General features: G+C 53.2%; 8 protein-coding genes across 8 annotated transcripts; 3 read left to right on the top strand and 5 right to left on the bottom strand.

The window, feature by feature from the left end:
• Positions 1-1,185: 1,185 nt before the first annotated feature.
• G647_03058 (uncharacterized protein) lies at positions 1,186-3,260 on the bottom strand (the record flags this gene model as incomplete). The annotated part of the gene is made up of 3 exons (XM_008727404.1): positions 1,186-2,919; positions 2,974-3,102; positions 3,162-3,260. 3 exons carry the CDS (start codon positions 3,258-3,260, stop codon positions 1,186-1,188), a joined length of 1,962 nt encoding a protein of 653 aa, XP_008725626.1.
• Positions 3,261-4,373: 1,113 nt separating this feature from the next.
• Positions 4,374-5,267, bottom strand: G647_03057 (uncharacterized protein; the record flags this gene model as incomplete). The annotated part of the gene is made up of 1 exon (XM_008727403.1): positions 4,374-5,267. One exon carries the CDS (start codon positions 5,265-5,267, stop codon positions 4,374-4,376), a length of 894 nt encoding a protein of 297 aa, XP_008725625.1.
• Positions 5,268-7,034: 1,767 nt separating this feature from the next.
• Positions 7,035-8,762, bottom strand: G647_03056 (uncharacterized protein; the record flags this gene model as incomplete). The annotated part of the gene is made up of 1 exon (XM_008727402.1): positions 7,035-8,762. The coding sequence occupies one exon, from the start codon at positions 8,760-8,762 to the stop codon at positions 7,035-7,037; it is 1,728 nt and encodes a 575-aa protein (XP_008725624.1).
• Positions 8,763-9,089: 327 nt separating this feature from the next.
• Positions 9,090-9,743, top strand: G647_03055 (uncharacterized protein; the record flags this gene model as incomplete). The annotated part of the gene is made up of 4 exons (XM_008727401.1): positions 9,090-9,118; positions 9,198-9,488; positions 9,542-9,661; positions 9,710-9,743. The coding sequence occupies 4 exons, from the start codon at positions 9,090-9,092 to the stop codon at positions 9,741-9,743; spliced, it is 474 nt and encodes a 157-aa protein (XP_008725623.1).
• Positions 9,744-10,581: 838 nt separating this feature from the next.
• On the top strand, positions 10,582-11,250 carry G647_03054 (uncharacterized protein; the record flags this gene model as incomplete). The annotated part of the gene is made up of 1 exon (XM_008727400.1): positions 10,582-11,250. One exon carries the CDS (start codon positions 10,582-10,584, stop codon positions 11,248-11,250), a length of 669 nt encoding a protein of 222 aa, XP_008725622.1.
• Positions 11,251-13,399: 2,149 nt separating this feature from the next.
• On the top strand, positions 13,400-14,070 carry G647_03053 (uncharacterized protein; the record flags this gene model as incomplete). Its single annotated transcript, XM_008727399.1, has 2 exons — positions 13,400-13,620; positions 13,677-14,070. 2 exons carry the CDS (start codon positions 13,400-13,402, stop codon positions 14,068-14,070), a joined length of 615 nt encoding a protein of 204 aa, XP_008725621.1.
• Positions 14,071-14,825: 755 nt separating this feature from the next.
• Positions 14,826-15,701, bottom strand: G647_03052 (uncharacterized protein; the record flags this gene model as incomplete). The annotated part of the gene is made up of 1 exon (XM_008727398.1): positions 14,826-15,701. One exon carries the CDS (start codon positions 15,699-15,701, stop codon positions 14,826-14,828), a length of 876 nt encoding a protein of 291 aa, XP_008725620.1.
• Positions 15,702-16,539: 838 nt separating this feature from the next.
• On the bottom strand, positions 16,540-17,677 carry G647_03051 (uncharacterized protein; the record flags this gene model as incomplete). The annotated part of the gene is made up of 3 exons (XM_008727397.1): positions 16,540-17,396; positions 17,446-17,509; positions 17,609-17,677. The coding sequence occupies 3 exons, from the start codon at positions 17,675-17,677 to the stop codon at positions 16,540-16,542; spliced, it is 990 nt and encodes a 329-aa protein (XP_008725619.1).
• Positions 17,678-18,771: the final 1,094 nt, after the last annotated feature.

Raw genomic sequence — 18,771 nt, 5'->3', positions numbered from 1 at the left:
GCCTGTGTACACGCAATGTTCCTGCCAAATGCCACTTTCTAATACTTACGTACCACAGTCCGCTGCTGGAGGGGCCATCAAGCATTGGCCCTCCTGACGGGCCTCAAAACCTTCAAGGAACCAGCGGCTGGTACTATGCTCCGTATAAATCACTGGAGCTTGCGACAGCGGCATCTCGGTTGTGGCACCCTAATTTCGACAACCTGCCGCTGCTACCAGCCTCACGCCAATCCAAGAACTCGGGATCGATCCATGGAGGGGGCGACGCGTGGGCGGCCATGTGGCCTTATTCCTTGTTCAGTAAAATGGTCATTCGAGCGAGCTGGTGAGACAGCCCTACCGAGCAATCAAATTCTCCTTTTCATTGCGAGCGATCACATACTCCAGTACGGAGGACATACTCGTCCTGTGAAGGCAGTAGACAGGAGAGATAAAAGTGGCATGAGTGGCAGCTCCGGCTAATCGGCATGGACTTTCGTTTCCCCTTTAGCCCGGTGACGTCCTCGAGCTGGGCTTTGACCCGAGTACTCAGTACCGAAAGCATGATTCAAGCGGCAGAATCTTACGCGGAGGCCTTGTAATGACAATGGATTGTTCTCGTGTCGGTTTCGTGGCTTGGGTGTGTCGAGACTCGGAGGCTCGAGGGGCGTCCTCCGGGCTGCGAACCAATTCCGGGCCCTTGGCGGTGCAGTAATCGCCCCTTTGGAGCCTTCACCTGATTAGCCCTACGTACGTGAACAGGTACCTCAGTACTACGTATTTTGCACGGGCATTCGTTCTGTGGCTGCGGCCGAAGACCTGTCGCCGTCGTCAAGCATACTGGGCACTGTGTCGCCACACTGCCTACCACAGCATCGAGGCTTGGGATGTGGTCGAGCTGGTGCGCGTCCTGTCACAAATCGCGTACGCACGACTGTGATGGTTATCGTAATCCGTAGCATGGCCGGTAGATAATTATCATACAGGTGCAGTAGCCCCCGGCCTGTCCGATGCCTCGCATCTTGATACGCGCATACCGGGAGGAAGTGGTCATCATATCGTTCATTGACTGTGCTGAAGTGATGGAAAGATTAGGCACTAATTCATAGCTGTTCAAACATATCATCCCAACACCAAATGCTGATGCTGATGCTCATGCTCATGCTAATATAGCAGGGACAATTCGCGCAAGCCAAGTCGCCAATGTCACGACGGGTCTCTGATCATGGGTGTTCTATCACCGTCCTGATCTTCCAACGCCAGAGCCTTGTATCCTGCATCGACGCCGACGTCCCTTCCTCGTATGCCCTTTCTGCTGAGAGCCCTATAAACGTTGTAGGCTAACGCATGGACCGGCCGCGACACGAAATTCCTCGTGGCCAGCACGATGATCAGGAGGATCAGGACAACCAAGCCGCCGAACGTACCACCGTAGATTTCGGCGTTCTTGATCTTCTCGGCGCGCTGCCGCTCGGCCTCGAGTCTCTCCTGCTCATCCTGCACGTCCACGTCCACGGCCGGCACGTCCTGCTCGTCCTGCCCGGCCTGGCCCAACTTGGCATTCTCGGCTTGTTCTTTCTCCTCCTTCTCCTTCTGCCTCTGTTGCGGACTGGGCATGAACCGGCAGGCGAGGTCGTCGCAATACTCCTTCAACTGGTCATTGGGAATGAAAATCGTTTCCACGGCCGATGTGCCCAGGACTCGGCCGTCCTTGTCCAATGCTTCCGCGTAGTTGTACGTATGTGCCGTATGGTGTCTGTAGAAGGACTCGAACCCCTTCTTGGGAACTTCCCCCAATTCCTCCCACGGACCCTGCTTCGAATCGCCACCATAGAACCGCCATGATTTCACCTCGGTCGCCCCGTTCCAGGAAACGTACATCATCATATCTCCTCCCTCCTTTGAGAAAGCCCATATGGCAGGTTTCGTGAGCGGCATGCCGACCCAGTTGTCGAACTTGTGTACACGGTAGTTCATCGTGTTCGTCCACGCCAGAGCTCCGTAGAAGATGATCTCGTGCGTCTCGGGGGCGTACTCGGTCCAAAAGGCATCGTTGCCCCAGCCCATGACGATCCCCCCGTTGGGCAGGATCTGCATATTACCCTGAGACTTCGTGATATGTGCGTGTCCATCCACGAACGGGGGATCCAGGTTCAAGATCGCGGTAGCGACTTTGGTTCTATGATCGACGACAATGATCTGCCCGGTTGAATGAGGCTGCGTCTGGTTGAAGCCATTGGTGCCGTTGTCGAACAGGGACAGCACCGTATGCGTTTCATTGTCCGAGATGAACCTGGCATCGTGCTGGGAAGAAAACTGAAATCCGTCAAGCGCATAATCCGACTTGGCGCCATTGAGCCGCCAGATGACGTGTCCATCGACCCCGGAAAGCTTGTATACGGCAGAAGTGTGTCGTGCCGAGATGAGGTAATCGCCGTCTTGGTTCTTGTCGATAGAGTTGATGTGGAAGTAGTCCCACGGACTTTCTGGGTGTTGACCACTTCCGCTGATCTCAGTGGTACCCGGGGGAACCCAGCTCTCATGCGGATCGACATGATCAAGACTATGCCATTCGAAAAGCACATTCCCGGTCTCAACGTCGACTTCCTGGAACGCTCCTTGGTGAATGTAGCCCAGGCCGTCACACAGGTCCCACGGGCACAGGTCGTACACGCTACGGAGATACTGTGTCAGCAGTGCTTGTTTCCCTTCGTTGATGAGTCGAAACTCATGCATATCGGACGAAGCCTGGTAGCTACCAGGCTCGACGGATTTGACAATGCGGTAATGTTTGTCCATTATGAGACCATGACCATGGCCCCAGCCGAGCATTTGCACGCCCTGGTAGAAGCAGAGATGCACCTCGCCTTTGTACATGCATGTCTGGGGAGCATGGGACACGCCGGGTCCGGCGCTCCCAAAGCCCGAGTAAACCAAGTTCTAGAAGGAGGTCAGCTACAGAGACATACTTGAAGGGGGCATGGTAAGCTTTACCGCGTCATTGTCATAGATGTGAATGGCTTCATTCGTGGCTTGATAGGGCGCAACGAAATAGTAGCCCGGTGCAAGCTTTTCTCGCTGGTGTCTGAAGACGCTCAGAATGGGAGCGGATAAGTCTGGTCTCTGTGTTCAAGCCGTTGTCAACGGATTGCATCAGATCATATAGGAAGATATCCGCGTACTGATCGGAAGATGGAGATAGGTTGCGACTTGTTATCGGCGGCTATCCTCCAAGCAAACAGACAGACCAGCCAGCTGTACAAAGAGAGTGAGAGCCTCATGGCATCACCCTCTGCCCGTTCCCGCTTAGTTAAGAACCGAGAAGATAGCGAGATGGTTCTGAGGATCAAGGAGTCGACCGTACAGCGACTTGCCCGAGGACCATTACCGGAACCCTGAACCCTAGCAGACTCAGGGCCGACCAGGAGGGATTCGGAGGGATTCCCGCCAAGACGCGAAAGGAGGCACGCGATGCTCTTCCGGCTGAAATCTACTCAGTACGTCGGGCGGTTTGGGAGGCTCCCTCCTGGACTCGCGCTGAGGATTACTCGTACTTCACAGTGGCCAGCGTGTATATCCAGTCTCGGCGCTGCAGAATCTGATTTTCTCATGAATGTCAGCGCGTTTGTCAGGCCTGGAAAGTGACACGAGGGATGAAAGAGAGATGAAAGGATGCTCGCCCCCCGGTCCTGTGGGTATCGCCGACGGATCTTATGCGCTCCCACCTTTGCCGCCCCAGCCTTCCACCAGGTCCGGCGAAATGCTTGAAATGACTGTGACAGAGGCGATGCCGACCCGACATCCGTGCCAAGAGACTAACAGAGTATTGACGGCGAAGTGGTGTGGCAGCACACAGTAGTAGCTGTGGACCGCATGATACTTACCAAGGACAGCAAAGTCCGTCGCCGATCAAAGTTTAGTACACAGCATTCAGAGATAAGTCCAAGTACCGTTAACGTACCACGAGACTGCTGGCCGCGTGGATGCGAGAGCAATGGCCACCGCGCTAGCACATCTTATCTGCTGTGCAGATGCATATACCGGTGAGAACCATGCCTGATTACGTGGCTGGAGAGACGTGTGCAATCGTGTCATTTGCAAGTACAAACTATGGACAATCACCGTGTACACGTTCAGGCAACATGACTGCCAGATAATACATGCTGTCCGCAGCACCCGATAATATCTATCATGTCCCAGGTACGGGGTACAAACAGACCAGTCGGCCAAACATTTTTACTCAACCACTCCCTGAACCATTACCAACAGTAAAATTGCATGTCCCCATCGACATTAATATCCAACCCAGTAGTTGAACCAAGTCCCAGACACCAGGCTGTGTGTAGAAGTGAACGGCGAGCTGGGTACACAAGGGCGACCTCCCCCTCTCGGGGTCACGATGCGCCCGTCCAAACAGGCGTGCTCTGTGCGAATTTCGGTAGATAGTGTGTGTAGGCAAATGTAGCCGACAGCGCCGTTGCCACCACTGGCACTCCCACAATGAGAGCCCGGAAGATCACGTTCATCATCTGCTTGCGATTTTGCGTCCGGCATCGTTGCACAAAGTTTTCCGCGTCGTTGGACCTTGGGAACGGCTTGTCCGGTATCGGCTCGCCGAGGTACTCGCACAGAGGTCGCCAGCCAGAACTAACGCGGTACTCCAGCAGCTTTCCTGGTGGCACAAGCTCCCGGATCTCCTTGTAGTAGTCCTGGAACCTTTCCTTCCCCCGGTTCTCAAAATCATCGTAGAAGAAGTATTTCCAGAATTTGCGCAGCATAGGGTGGTACAGCCCGGCGGCCCAGTCGAAGTTTGCCACTGCTTTCAACTCGGGATCGTTCGCACGCCAGTTGACTGTCTTCATGACCGAGTTATGCCATGAGTCGACGTCTCTTGTGGTAATGATGACTTTGGCGTCGGGATAAGCCTCAATCAACTCTTTCGCAAATGCAACGGCCGGCCAGTCGCAGACCGCCTGACAGTGGCCCAGGAGTGCATCCCATTCTTCGCGGCCGAATTTGCCTTTGCCTTCATACTTTGCCGCAAAGGCGTCCATCCAGCAGAGACAGTCGGGCGGGTTCTCCACACTAGCCGACATCATGTGGTATGTGTCTGTATAACCCAGCTCTTTGAGCGCGGCTCTTAACGAGGCCGTACCCGTTCTCCCCAGGCCGAGGGCAAGCACTCTCATAGGCACTATTCTCTTGCATTGCCGTCGGTCGATGTCAGTTTGGTAGGGGGTGAAGATATCAGTCGCAGGCTTCGGGGTATATGGAATGCCGGACGCCATGGTGGATGCCGTAAAAATAACGAGCTTCAGTAGCGACTGGACAAGTGACAGCTGGTGATGACGACGAGGTATGTCCTCACGACGAGGGACAGGCTGGCGCTACAGGCGGAGCTCAAGCTGAGATTTCAGCGGCTGCCAAGAGATAAGAACAGCTAGGAGAGAGCGTAGTAACGCCGTGTCAAGAAGGAGGGCTGAGCAAAGATATGATTGCACTGAAAGAAATCTTGGAGAGGCTCTGATGCGAGCTGTTGCATATGCAGAGGGGCGAAGACCACGGCGGCCGGGGAGGACACGAGAAGCAAACGCAGGAGCGTGCTGCCACGGCGCTCCCACTTCCTGTGGCTATCAGATTTCAGAGTGGCAGGTAATCTCTGTGCATACCAATTGAGCCTCCAAACCCCATTCACCCTTTCGGCAATAAAGCAGCGATCGAGTGCTCCAGGAGTATTCCATGCAACCCATTGACAATCTTTTGCCCATAAAATTGGGGCGATCCAAAATGCAAGTGCCAGGATTGTCGCCCGCTACAGTGGAGCTCAGCGGGTGGGGCCACTGAACGACGCCCAATCAAGCTGCAGCCAGGAACAGGCGCCGACAGCGCCGCTTACGCCACCGCCTCGCCAAAGAAAATGCGGCGGACGCTGTCTCTAGGGCCGGGGGCCAGTCAGCATTGCATGGCGGCCATGCCAAGTCTTCAGACCCGAAAACGCGTGGACTTGTAACGGTCCGTGAATGACAGCCGTCACCATTCGCACAATCGTCATTCGACGCGCAATGTGTGTGGTGCTGGAACGTACCTCGTACGAGGTAGCCACGAGTGCAGTTGGTGCAGATGAAGAGAGCGTGGAGCATGTGCTTCTGCATTGCGACTGCTAGCTTGCAGCTGCGGTGCACTTGCGTGGTCCTTGTACCTGTCTGATGACGACGCCCCCCGTGCCGGGAGGCGCAAATCTGTGCCCGATAACGGAACATGGCCGGAGGTGGTTGCTTCGGTTCTTCTTTCCTGCTTTTCGGCAGTAGCATACCGGTGTTGTCGCCAGACTGCGAGATTGAGATGCAACGACTATTGACGCTAGAGAGAATAAGCGGTACGCCGTAACAAGTGTTGAATGCTTTCCCACTTGAACGGGCGCAGACATCTCGACATTGGGCTCCTGGCTTTTTCATCAATCTGCACTCGAGTCTGGCGAGAGAGGGGTGAACAGCTCTTCTGGGCTTCGTCTCAAAGTGCTAAATCTTCATGCGGGCTCGCTCTGCTCAGGGGTACCTCAGCCCTCCGTCGGCAGTTTCTTGCGGCGAGATCTGCTCAGATAATGTACTGCATCTCCAAGGTGAGGCCAATGTTGATCGTCATGTGATGTGCGTTACCAAAGACCTTTCTGCTCAAGATTGTCTAACTACTCCTTGGGCGCGAGCCAGTTCATCTCGGGTATGAGAGGTCAAGCGAAGTATTGTCGTAGGTGCGAATGGCAGCGTGGATTTCAAGTTTCGGCAAATATCAAATATGCAATGGGATGAGTATGGGAGTGCAATGCAAAGGCTGATCGACAGCTAAAGGGCAGGTCAATGATCGAGAAAGGGTGTTCTGGGTATGAGTTCATTTCGTTTCTTTGACAAGGTGCTTTGATCTCACTGAAAGCTCACTTTTCCGGTCACGTTCAGCTGTGACTTTTCCCGGACCAAGCCATCTCCCCAACGCCGACGCTTGCTATGCATGTCACGCTATCACGTATGTACAGTCATTTCAATGTGCATCGATGGCGGGCTTCAGAGCGCAGGATACGCAGATCCAGGATGGCCATTGGCCAACTCGAGCTCTCGCTCTTCCTGTTCGAACTGGCCGAAGAAATCGACATCCTCGTCCTCATCCACCGCGGTGATGCCGAAGTTGCTGGACGGACTGGTGCAGATGGCGTCTTCTGTCGTGACGTCGTCGTGGACAGTCGTGCGCTCAAGGTCCCGAGACAGTAAAGTCGGGTACTCGCCAGAGGGATAGTGGTAAGCATTGCCCTGGGAGTAGATCTGGTCGCCGCAGATGGTCATCGAGGCGGATAGGATGGTACTATTGCTCTTGTCCAGGGCGCTGCTTTTGTCTGCTCGGATGCGGGTAGCGTTGTCAAGCTCATGCAGCGTTGATGAGTCAACATGCATGTGTGGAACGACTACGTCTCCGAAACCGAAGGGAAACGGGCCTTCTTGCACGACAGGAGTGGTAGGCACGTCGAAGCCAGTGAGACCTGCCATGGCTGAGCCGCGAGGAACTCCCTTGTCAGAGCGAGGCTTGCGCTGCTTCTTCTTGAGCTGCCCGCCCTCGTCAGAAGCAGGAGCATCAGCTTTGCGCTTGTTCTCGCGGAGGAAGCGCTTTGACGCAAGCTCCAAATGCGCGGTTCGGATGTGCTCCTCCAAGCTGGCTTTGCTGGTGAAACTGCGGCCGCAGCCATACACGGCAACATCTCCGCGACCTCTGATATCGCATGGGATGGGGACAGGAGTCTTGCCGCAGACAAAGTCGCGCTTGTTCTCGTGAACTGTCTTAATGTGTACATTTAAGTTGCCTTTCTTGGTGAACTTTTTGCCACAACCTTCGACGTTGCATGTGAGGACTGAGCCACGTTCAGTCTTCTTCTCTGGCAGAATGCCGTGCTGAAGTTCCAAGTGGCGGGTCAATTCCTTGCTGGTGACGAATGAAGTCGGACAATATTGGCACACTGGTGGATGATATTCGGCGTTGTGACTTTGAAACAATGCGTAAGTTGCAAAGTGCGCCTCACGAGGCTGCCGGTCATCTTGACCTTCTGAGTTTGCAAGAATTGCCGCATTCAACGATTTGCACTCTTCACACGAGAAGCGGGTGATGTCATGCTTCGCACGGACATGAGTGCGCAGGTTCTCCGCCGTGTCGTAGGCTTTGTTGCAAGCTGCACCGGTGAGAGGATCCAATGCCTGACAAGGGAAGGGTTTGATCCCATGGTGAGCTGTCAGAATGTGCCGGTCTAGCGTTTCTTGTTTACGAAAGGTCTGGTCACAGCCGGCATAACCGCGGCATCTGAACTGTTCTTTTGCCTCATGGGTCGCGATATGTCGACGTAATCTTGTTCCTGTCGTAAAGCTCGCCTCGCATCCTTCCCATGTACAGTTGTAGTCGCGGATCTGACTATGCTGATTCTTGATATGGTGCTTTAAGTGGCTGTCTCGGAGGAAGGCTTTAGTGCATGGCGCATGCGGGCACTTAAAGTTGCGCTCATTGTTGTGAGAACGGATGTGATCTTCCAGTCTCGCTTTGCGGTCAAAGACCTTGTCGCAGTTCTCGAATGTGCACCGATGGATCTTCTGGCGACTGCGCGGAAGCTTGTCGGAGGCGTTGAGAGGGGGAGAGGAGGGAGCGGTAGAGGCGGGCGTGTCGGAGGCAGATTTCTTCAGTCCATCGTCGTCAAGGTCGGAGTCGAGCATGTCATAATCCTTGTCCAACTCGTCGTCAGACTCGACGACCCTCATCTTGACGACGTTGCGCACCCGCGCCGAGCTTGTCTACCGTCAAACCGTCAAAAATGAACCTGTTGTGCTGGTAATACGAGGGGCGCAATTGGTGGTAGCAAATGGGAAAGTGTGGGGTTGCGAAAGTGGATTTTTCTTGTGAATTTGACGAGGCTGGTCTCCGAGAGTGGGTCACGTGCGACAAGGCTGCGGCTGCCCCAGGAAATTTTGTTTCTCGCGAGGAATCTGAAAAGCGCAACCCACCTCTGTCGTGCTTGTGCAGTCCTTCAATCGAGAGACCCAACCTCTTTTACGGCCGTGTGATTCCGTTTGCACTGAACTGTCACAATGTCTGACTACGGTGGTGATGAAGGCGGGTAGGTGCAACACTCTTGTCTAGAGCCTTTCTTCAATCAGCCGTCCTTCGCTTACTACTGACACGTTCCTCCCGTCCAGCTACGGCAATGACGAACCGGATGATACTTTCTACGAGCCCGAAGAAGACCTCGACGAAGAACTCCCTCCAGATGTGGACGTTGATCAGGAGGCTCTCGAGGAGAGAGCGAGAGACCAGGCAGAAGAAACGGGGGAGAAAACTGTTGTGACATCTGGAGACCCAAACCAGACTGGCCAGAAGCCTTCCAGCGATGCCGATAAGAAAATTCCCGATGAAAAGAGAACGACCACTCCCTACATGACAAAATACGAGCGCGCCAGAGTACTCGGGACTAGGGCACTGCAGCTCAGGTAATGAGCATGAAATCCTGTACTAGCAACGACGGAGGACTGATCGCTACCAGCATGAATGCCCCTCCTATGGTCGACGTGTCGAATGAGACTGATCCTTTAGCTATGGCGATCCTGGAACTGAACCAAAAGAAGATGCCTCTGATTGTCCGCCGCTACTTGCCTGACGGATGGTGAGTTATCTTTGCACGATGCTGGAACTGTCTCTGACGTTGGACAAGGTACGAAGATTGGACGTGCGAGGAATTACTATGATCTTCCGACTCCACCTCTTCCTAGATCAAGACCGACTGAGGGGCAACGCCTTCGAGAACCGAATGAACGATACCATCTCCCGCCATTCGACGGCGGCAAAGCGCGAGAAAATGCTCGAATCTTTCCATCTGAAGAAGTCTTGTGACGCTTATTTGGCTTGTTGGCTTTCGGCGCAACGACTGTCCAGCGCGTGTCAGCCCACGCTGTGTCACGATGGCGTGCATCTGCAGCAACAGCATCCCCATCCCCGGGAACGATGTCACGTAACGGTGGTTCTGCACTACCTCTCGAAGCCTCCGAATTCTTTCCAGCCCGGTCTTTCGTCGACAAAGGACTACCTCGGGCCAACTAATCACACTGACCTTTTGGGTTGGATTCCGCCTTGGATGTTACGCTCCTGCAGGAAACAAGGCAACCGACAGCCTCCTCCTTTTCCCGCTTGTGACAATGCACGCCCAAATCGATGGTCAGGCTTGCTACTGGGATGAGATCGCATTGGCTGAATCCACCAAGTCAGGGGGTGGGAATACCATGTGTCATGGTTCCTGGCTTACATGCATCTTGCATTGGGCGGATGCCAAAACACGGCTGAAAGCTGCAATGCGGGATCCGCAATTACTGTGGCAGCTCACCGAGCGCTCGCCTAAGAGGGGTGTATGAAGCATACCGCAGGCAGCATACCGCAGACCACTGCTGATCCACAGCTCTTTGTATTCTAACTTGGGGAATTTATCACAGAAGCCTCATCTTGAGAAACTTTCTCACCAATTGCCCATCTTGCTCTTTCACTGCCACCTCTCAAGTCAAACAAACCCCCTTTCCATCCTTACTTGCAACCATGTCCCCCTCTACACTAACCGCTGGCAAGCACACGGCAACCTTGAACGGTTTGAAAATCCACTACACCACCCTCGCCGACTCCCCAGGCCTCCCGCCCATCCTCGTGCATCCACCGCCCTGGGGCGTCGGCGCCGAACTATACATCAACACCTTTGCCCGCCTCGCCTCCAAATACACCGTGATCATCGCCTCCCCACGCGGCAACGACGACTCTGACCGCCCTGCCTCGCCGACAGAGATGTCGTCCCGCCACGTCGTCTCCGACCTCGAAGCCCTGCGTGAACATCTCGGCCTCGACGCGTTCCCCGCCCTGATAGGCCACTCCTCCGGCGGAACCGTCGCCCTAGGCTACGCGATCGCACACCCCACGCGCGTGCGACGCCTCGTCCTGCTGAACTCCGACCTCCTAGGCTTCCCCAGGCAGGACGTGTCCTTCTTCCACGAAGTGCTAGGCCATTTCGCGGCCAGTCCTCCAACCACGGACGAGACCTTCCGCGCGTTCATGCTCCGGATCATGCCGCTACGAACCGCAGGGATAGAGTCTTCAAGCAATTTCTCGAAGACATCCTGCAAAATTGCGGTGCTGCATTGGTCGTCCTATACTCCTCGCAAATCTCAAAGCGAACGACTATCGAGTTGGACAACCAGAGCAGGATCGCGTTGTTAGAATATCTCACGAAACATCCTGGACTATCTCGACATGAAATTCTTGATGATATTGCTGTAAAGCATGGCATTGGAAAAGCAGCAAGGGACTTTGTAAACACCACGACCACGGCAACCCCTCTACCAGTCGAGAGGCGTAAGTCGTCACTCCTTTCTAGTTCACACCTAAGCTAACTTAACGCAGAAATCAAATATAAATACTCGGAGTCGGCCGTTGATACACTGAGTTTAGTGGGTATGGAGCTTCTCTCTGCCCTCAGGGCCAGTATGCAATGGATATGGGAAGAACACACCGCCAGAGACACTGGAATACCACATACAACGATATATTGTATCACTGTTCTGTCTCCCAGGAACAGGGGCGATATCGTCTTCCAAATGGTGCTTGGCTTTAAAGAGGGAAGCATGATCATCGAGAGACTTCGTATAACAGCCGTCTAGGTGGTGGTGGTGGTGTCGGTAGTAGTGAATACTATATAAGCCTTCACAACGCGAACCTTGTGTCCCTTAGGCACATCGTGTCTGTCATATTTACCTTCATCCTCGTATTCCCACAATGGTGGAGACTTTAGGTCTTTCGTGGGATCGTAGATTTGAATCAATGTACCCTTGCATCGTATAGTCCTGACATACTCGACTGCGTCGAATACTTTGCCATGTATGAATTCAATTTCTCCTCTCAGTGCTTTGGTCCCGAACTGCATAACACATTGTTAGGATACATTAATCCTAAAGGGAGATATCCGTAAACCGGCTCGCTTTTGTCGTCCATGCCCGTGCTTTGTCTTGCCATCTCTTCAATCCCTTTTACTTATACACGCTTCACAACTGTGGTGTAGACTGGACCGGACCTGTTGACTTGATCCCTATTTCACAATGAGATTAATGAATCGAGATGGATGTTCATCGATGATTACCTTTACCTATCATGACCAACATCTAGGATCCCTCGCGGAGGAAGATTGAAAGAGTCCCAAGAGTGACTTGGTTTTCGCAGCTGTCTCACGGAGGCCTTAGTGAAGGACAAGCCCGTGCGTCGGAAGCAGGGTGAAGTAGGGAGATTACGTTGGGTACGAACACCACGACAGACAATACTTGTCGCTGATATGATTCATACTGAATGTTGCTGCCCGACAAAGAAGCTCATAGTGGAATGAGTCTCTTCCATTACGCAGGAAAAGCGGAGCCCTTTCTGGTCTTGGTCACCCCGCCCACGTGACTTTGCAATCCGTTCTGGACTGTGCAATCCCCTCTATGGCCAGCCTGAAGTCGCTACCAATACAAGTAAAGACAAAAGGGGACTTAAGTCCGGAATAGGTGTGAAGAACAAGGCCTACGAAGAGCTGCTACAAGTTGTATTACAGTGGCAACAACAACAGAGATAGACAGCGACGACAACACCGTATACTTCCTCAAAAACAAAAATAGCCTAGGTCATTCGGGCTACCTATAATCCACCCGGAGATTTCCATCCTATCCTAGGTAAGTTCTAAGACAGTCCTAGGTAAGACCCCCGTGTAGGACCGTGGTAAGACCGGGGTAAGACCGGGGTAAGACCGGGGTAAGGCTAGGGTAAGGCCAAGGTGAGACCTGGGTTTGATATATCTGTATGTTCTTAAAGTAGAGTGGCTCTGATCAGTCTCAAAGTCCACGCTCGGGATTAACAATATCTAAGGCAACTGTACAGATGAACAAGCAGCATAATTCAGCAAATTGGTTCATTCTCTTGGGCTATGGGTATCTTGTTGGACTGGTATGCTGCTATGCATACTCGCCATCCCGAGGTCGTGGCCAATGTCCAATGTATTTTCTTAGCCCACGGCCATTTCGATGGACCGGCATGCAGAGTAATGTATACTAGCTACACTATTTCTGTAACAGAGTCTACCTCATCCCTCGTGGCACGCATACAATGATCCGGTGGCTGTTGTGGTCCATCAACGGTTCTACTCAACTGTTAATTGGATAACACCTGGAACACGATGTACGGAGTACCTGCTTGATGTTTATTAGACACGAGTGTCCTTCAATGACAAGTATATGAACCTTGTTTCCACCGTCAAGTCCAAATTTCGGACTGTGCTATGGTCCCTTCGTCCCACCGACCAAATTCCCATCAGCTTGCCCTCATTCTTGAACCCCCATTCACCATGGCAGACAAACCAACCGACAAGCCTGGGGAATCCTCGCAACGATCTCCAGAGGATGGAGCGCCCAAGAGTCCTTCTCCAAAGAATGGAGGTCAAGATCCTCCACAAAATGGTGGGGACAAAACTCCTTTCGGACTGGAGGAGGGTGTGAGGACTTTCGGCTTCATTGAGACACCTAAGGGCATTGACCGGGCCCATCTAGGATTCGGCAGTGGCCCAAAGTGAGAATGGTGAGACAAGTGATCCCTAACCCCAGCCCTCTGGCTCACATAGCAAGTGCCTTCCAGATGACTGGTGCGAACCAGTATTTCGCGCAACCGGAGCGCGGCGGCCCGGAGACACTCGCGGACCTCTGGACGGGCAACCCTTCCCTGTGGGCCTACGGGGCGTATTATGCGGCGGATTCGGCGTCCCCGCCGGGCGAAGGCGCCCCTGGTGATGGAAACGCCAAGTGGAAGCAGGTGGATGAGTTGGGCAATGTCGCGGCCGCGACGTTGGTGCTGACGGGGCGCGAGGACCGAGTGACGGGACCCGAGGTGAGTGTGCGGATTGCGGCCGGGGTGCGGCGGTCGCGCTTGGTGGTCGCCGAGGAGTGTGGGCATATGAGTTGGGTGGAGAGGCCGGGTGAGGTCTGGGGGGTGGTGGATGAGTTTTTGGCCCAGAAGGTGTAGCTTCTTAGCCTAATCTTTTGCTGGTGGTACTGTAGTCTGTTCGGGGTTGAGCGAGTTAAGGTCCGGGGGATCAGTGGACGAGGATCTCATGATCATGTTGGAGGGAAAAGGACAAGGGTTCCAGGTAGAATGCAAAATGTTAGTCAATCACTCGTGCCAAATCATGGCTGATGGAGAGGGGAAGGGTGCTCACAGAAGCCACGCAGCGACTAGGGATGTTTGGGAAAGAGAGAATCCCATTACCAAAGAGAAAGCGGAGGCCTTACGTTCTAACACCTGATGCCCGTCAAACTGGATACACAAAACCGAAACGCCCTTACCGTCCTGTCGTTCCATGAACAGTTACATTGGTTGTCAACCTGGCCGCATTCGTCGTTCGCCTCCCCTGTGTGATAAGTCCAAAAGCCCCCCTCTACATAGGCTTTGTCCAAGTGAAACAACCTGTCCTAGAAAACGCAGGGCCAAATCCTCTCCTCACTGTAGCTTGGGAAAAAGACTGATGGCTGCAAGGTCCAGCCTGCCTGCCTGCCTGCCTCTGGTTGTACGCACTTGACTTGGTCACAAATGATTCGGCCGTTGAAGGGACCGATACCTCCCTTATGAGACTGCCTCAGTTCGCGCCTTTATCCACCTATCCGTCGAGAAGGCCAAAGATAAACTGACGTCGACAACCTTGTCCTTCTCGTAAGGAGCGAGTTGCTGTCGTGCTGTCGATCAGACGAGGCGAGACAAATGCTCTCCTCGTCTTGTCTAGCTCATTCGAATCGCACTCGAGGCTTCCGTTGGACCATCCAAGCTTGAAGATCATCGTCCCAGAACGAGTTCTCCGGTTCCGGCATGTAGTATGGCTGAGGCTCTCTTGTGTCCGTGTCGAATAGTTCATATGGTTCATCGTACTCATAGTCATATTCGTTGTCGTCATCGTCACAGTAGGTACTTTCTTCCATGACTTGAACAGGTCGAACGCGCTCAAGACGGGCTCGCTGGACGGGGATCTTCTCGACCACGCGTGCCGGCCGTCGCTCGGGCCTGACTCGTTCAGTCGAGTGGCCCGGCGGTGGTGAATGTGCGTTGAGAGGACGACGAACTCGAATCCTAGGTCGGGGTGTTGGTGGCTGTGCTTCGTCCGAGCTTTCGCTTCCTTTTCGTTTCGTTGCTCCTGTGGCAACATCGATAAACACTTGACCTCCCCTTAGCTCAGCACGTCGCCCACGGTGGACCGGTCCATCATCGGGTTCGACCAAGAGGATCTCCTTCACGATTCTTTCTCTCGGTTTAGTCTTGATCCAACCCCCCCGGTGGAGATCATGACCGTCCTTCTTGTTCCGAACTTTGACAAGTCGCTCATGTCGCGTTTCAACATATGTCCAGCCTCGCTCATAGTGTTTGAGGGTGTCACACTTCTCAAAACGAATAAAGGACGGCATCGTGTATCCCTGGATTTTGGTGACAATGCGAGCGGGAATTTTGAGGACGGGGAAAATGTCGCTGGCTGAGATCTTGAACACCTTGGCCGTTTGCCTTGTTGATTGCGGTTGTGATTGCGGTTGTGATTGCGGGATTTGGCTTTTCACGCGTTTGCTGGAATTGGTGGAACAGTTCTTGCAATGGCAATCGCGATGGGGTGGCATATTGGTGCGAGAGCATATGCTTTAAAGGCTAGGAACTCTTGCGGTGACGGCAGATACGGAAAGAAACGTCTCAAACATCAACACATACCTGGGAGAGTGTACTCAGTAGCATGCATGAGATATAAAGAAATCTAAGACGAGGCCAACACCACCAGCCATAACCGCCAAATGACTGCTTCGGCTGCCTTCTACAGGCTGCGTAGTCATTCGCGAGAAGGGGCACAAGTCCCGAGAAGGGCATTGTGATGTAGCTTGGAACATTGCAGACACTCTTTGTAGAGGTCCCGAGACACAAAGACTGGATGGGTGGTTGTCTCAGCCGACTGGATTGTGGTCAGGTGGACTGTATCACAGACAAGCCCCCAAGGCTGAACTGTTCAAAGTCATCATTCTAATCAGCGCAAACTCAACGGAGCCTTGCAGCCGCCAGAAGATCTGTTTGGAATACGACAAACAAAAGGTGCCGAGACGTTTTGGACAAGACGACAGAGTGACAATGGTTGTTTGAAGGTGCAAATTCAGCAGCCGTGGGTATCGGGGGGCTGCCAAGACGAGCTAACCATATATAGAAGGTGGCTGTATGATGTCATCTGTAGACAAATTGGCACCAACACATCATGCGGCACTGACTTTGGTTTTGGTTGTCAGCTGCAGGAACCAGCCTTGCACCCTTCAGATGCTGCGTCAATGGATCATGAGGAGGCTGAAAAGCCGACAGGTGATGAAATGGAATCTGTGATCAAGCGCGCTCCATCCGTTCCTGTTCGATCGGCCTGCGTACTGACGATGGGCACTGATCGGCTTCATGCTCTCTTATCACAGCTTGGACTTCTGGTTTTTATAAGCCGCTCACTACCTCCTGACCGGACCGGGGTTCACCAACCTGAGCCGCTTCAGCCTGCTTCTTGACATGCACCAATATCCATTCTCCGGCATCCTTTGCAAACTGTTCGCCCACCCCATCCGGCTCGGCATGGAGTTTGTGGTATGCATCAGGATACAACTTGAACGTTTTATCCTTGTTGGGTGCTTCCACGACATTGAACAACTGCTGCGCAGCAATGTGTGACAGGACTCGGTCTCCGGTGCCGAATGAGATCCAAAGCGGGCAAGGAAGTTTTGTACTAAAGCCGTGTATTGGTCGACCGTGGGATAGGTGCGAGAGATCTGCTGATCTTTGCAGGAGTCCCTTGAGTCCTTCCAAGGTGCCAGTATCGTGGCAAAGCGGATCATCAATCCAATCTTGACGTACTTTCTCCGAACGAGACATGTATGTCGCGTCCAGCTTCTGTTTGAGCTGCATGCGTGGGAGAAGCATGGAAGCCAGCTTTCCTGCTTGTACCTTCATGGAGGATGGCTGACCAGAGGAATGCATCTCAATGTAAGGTGACTCAAGGAGGAGACCTGAAATAGCGGGTCGATTTGAGAAATCCGGAGAGGTCGAAAGCATGTATGTGAGTGCTTCTCCGCCACCCATACTGTGGCCCATCAGAAACAGTGGCTTGCCCTGTGCTTCCGGCAGTGATGCCACATGGAGGGCGAAGTCATGGACGTCTGAAATCACAAGCGACGTTGGCCCGGTGTGTCCATTGTCCGCAGGTTTCTTGCAGGAGCGGCCCCAACCCCTTTGATCGAAGCCGTATACAGCGATGTTGAATGGCGAAGAACTCAAGGTGGGAAACAAGTCATAGTACGCTGAAACGGGTCAGTCAACAAGCAAGCTGCGTGGGATGATTGCCCGAACCATTGATGTGGTCAGAGAACCCGTGTAAGAATATCAGAACAGCTCGAGCAGCGTCAGGTTCGGGCTAGAGTGCGGCTCAGCGAGTGTTGGCGTTTCGAAGAATGCCAGGACATGGCGAGGATCATGGTCAGGGTTGGGGAACATGCTTCCGGGTCTTCCGTACCTTCCAGGTCTTCGTGTATAACTTGGTGCCATCCCTCGTGGCAAATTCACCTTCTGTTGTAGCAGCCATGGTCTTTCACGGAGGAGATTTGGAAGGTGCTGCGACACGACGAGGCTTCTTCGTGATTCTATTCCCAGGAACATAGCACATCATCGGAAGCTGGAGGACATCCGCGAATGCATAGTGTTGCACAAATCGCGCCAGCTCTGACCACACCGCCGGACTCGGCACATGCTCTAGAATCGACTCGATGACCGAGGCTCGTGACTGCGCGTCATTTAAATATGTTTTGAATGACAAGGGATGGAACGCAAGACTCCGATAGCATTAGAACGCGCGTTCCTCGTTAGATAAATCATCCATCACATCTGAGATGCTTGCCAATGGTCGAGGACCCGATGCTTGTAAAGAATCATCGGTCGTTGATCCAACTAAATGCCTCATGTCAATGTTTGAACCTTGGAGCGTTTCTTCCTTCGGTCACTGTGGCAAGTCTTTCAAGGAGCTATACAATGCGAGATGACGACGACCGATGGATCTTCGCAACGCTTTGGCCACCGACTTTGAGTATGTAGCCTCAGTTCACCCCAACTTGTTATCACCCTTATACTAGATTACGTCGAGGCGTTTGTCTTCATTGACTTCTGGTGGTGTGCGTTCGAACGGATAATAGACAGGGAAATGATTTTAGACCCTCCCGAAATCCATGGACTTGTCTTGCTGAGGGAGCAAAAGCTCGGTGGTCACTATGGGAGGTCGAGGTAGAATGGCAGTTTGCATGCTCTGCCAGGCTGCAAAGGCATCTGTCTGCAGAGCAGGTACATCTTCTCTACTAAGATGGTCAGGTACCTCATCAAAGACAGACTCTGTCCGCCAAGGCCTTCCCCTCCCCCCTGCTTCACGGTCACCACACGCACTGAGAGGCTCAAAAATAATCCAGAACGACGACGCGCACAGGGTGCAAAAACTCAGTTCTTTGAGAAAACCTCCTCACTATGTATCTCTAGATGAGGTGTTTTTTTGTTACTCATTCCAGGCTCAGATGATGTGATGCTCCCACTTATAGCTTCAATCGATGACCTCTACCAGAGAGGAGATGATGAAGACTGTGGACAAGACTTACTGCCAACAATCACCACAGAGGTATGCGATGCTCCCATTTA

The sequence above is a fragment of the Cladophialophora carrionii genome, assembly GCF_000365165.1.
Source record: "Cladophialophora carrionii CBS 160.54 unplaced genomic scaffold supercont1.2, whole genome shotgun sequence".
NCBI lineage: Eukaryota > Fungi > Ascomycota > Eurotiomycetes > Chaetothyriales > Herpotrichiellaceae > Cladophialophora > Cladophialophora carrionii.
The sequence above is the reverse complement of the archived record's forward strand: the minus strand, read 5'-3'. Positions and strand labels throughout refer to the sequence as shown.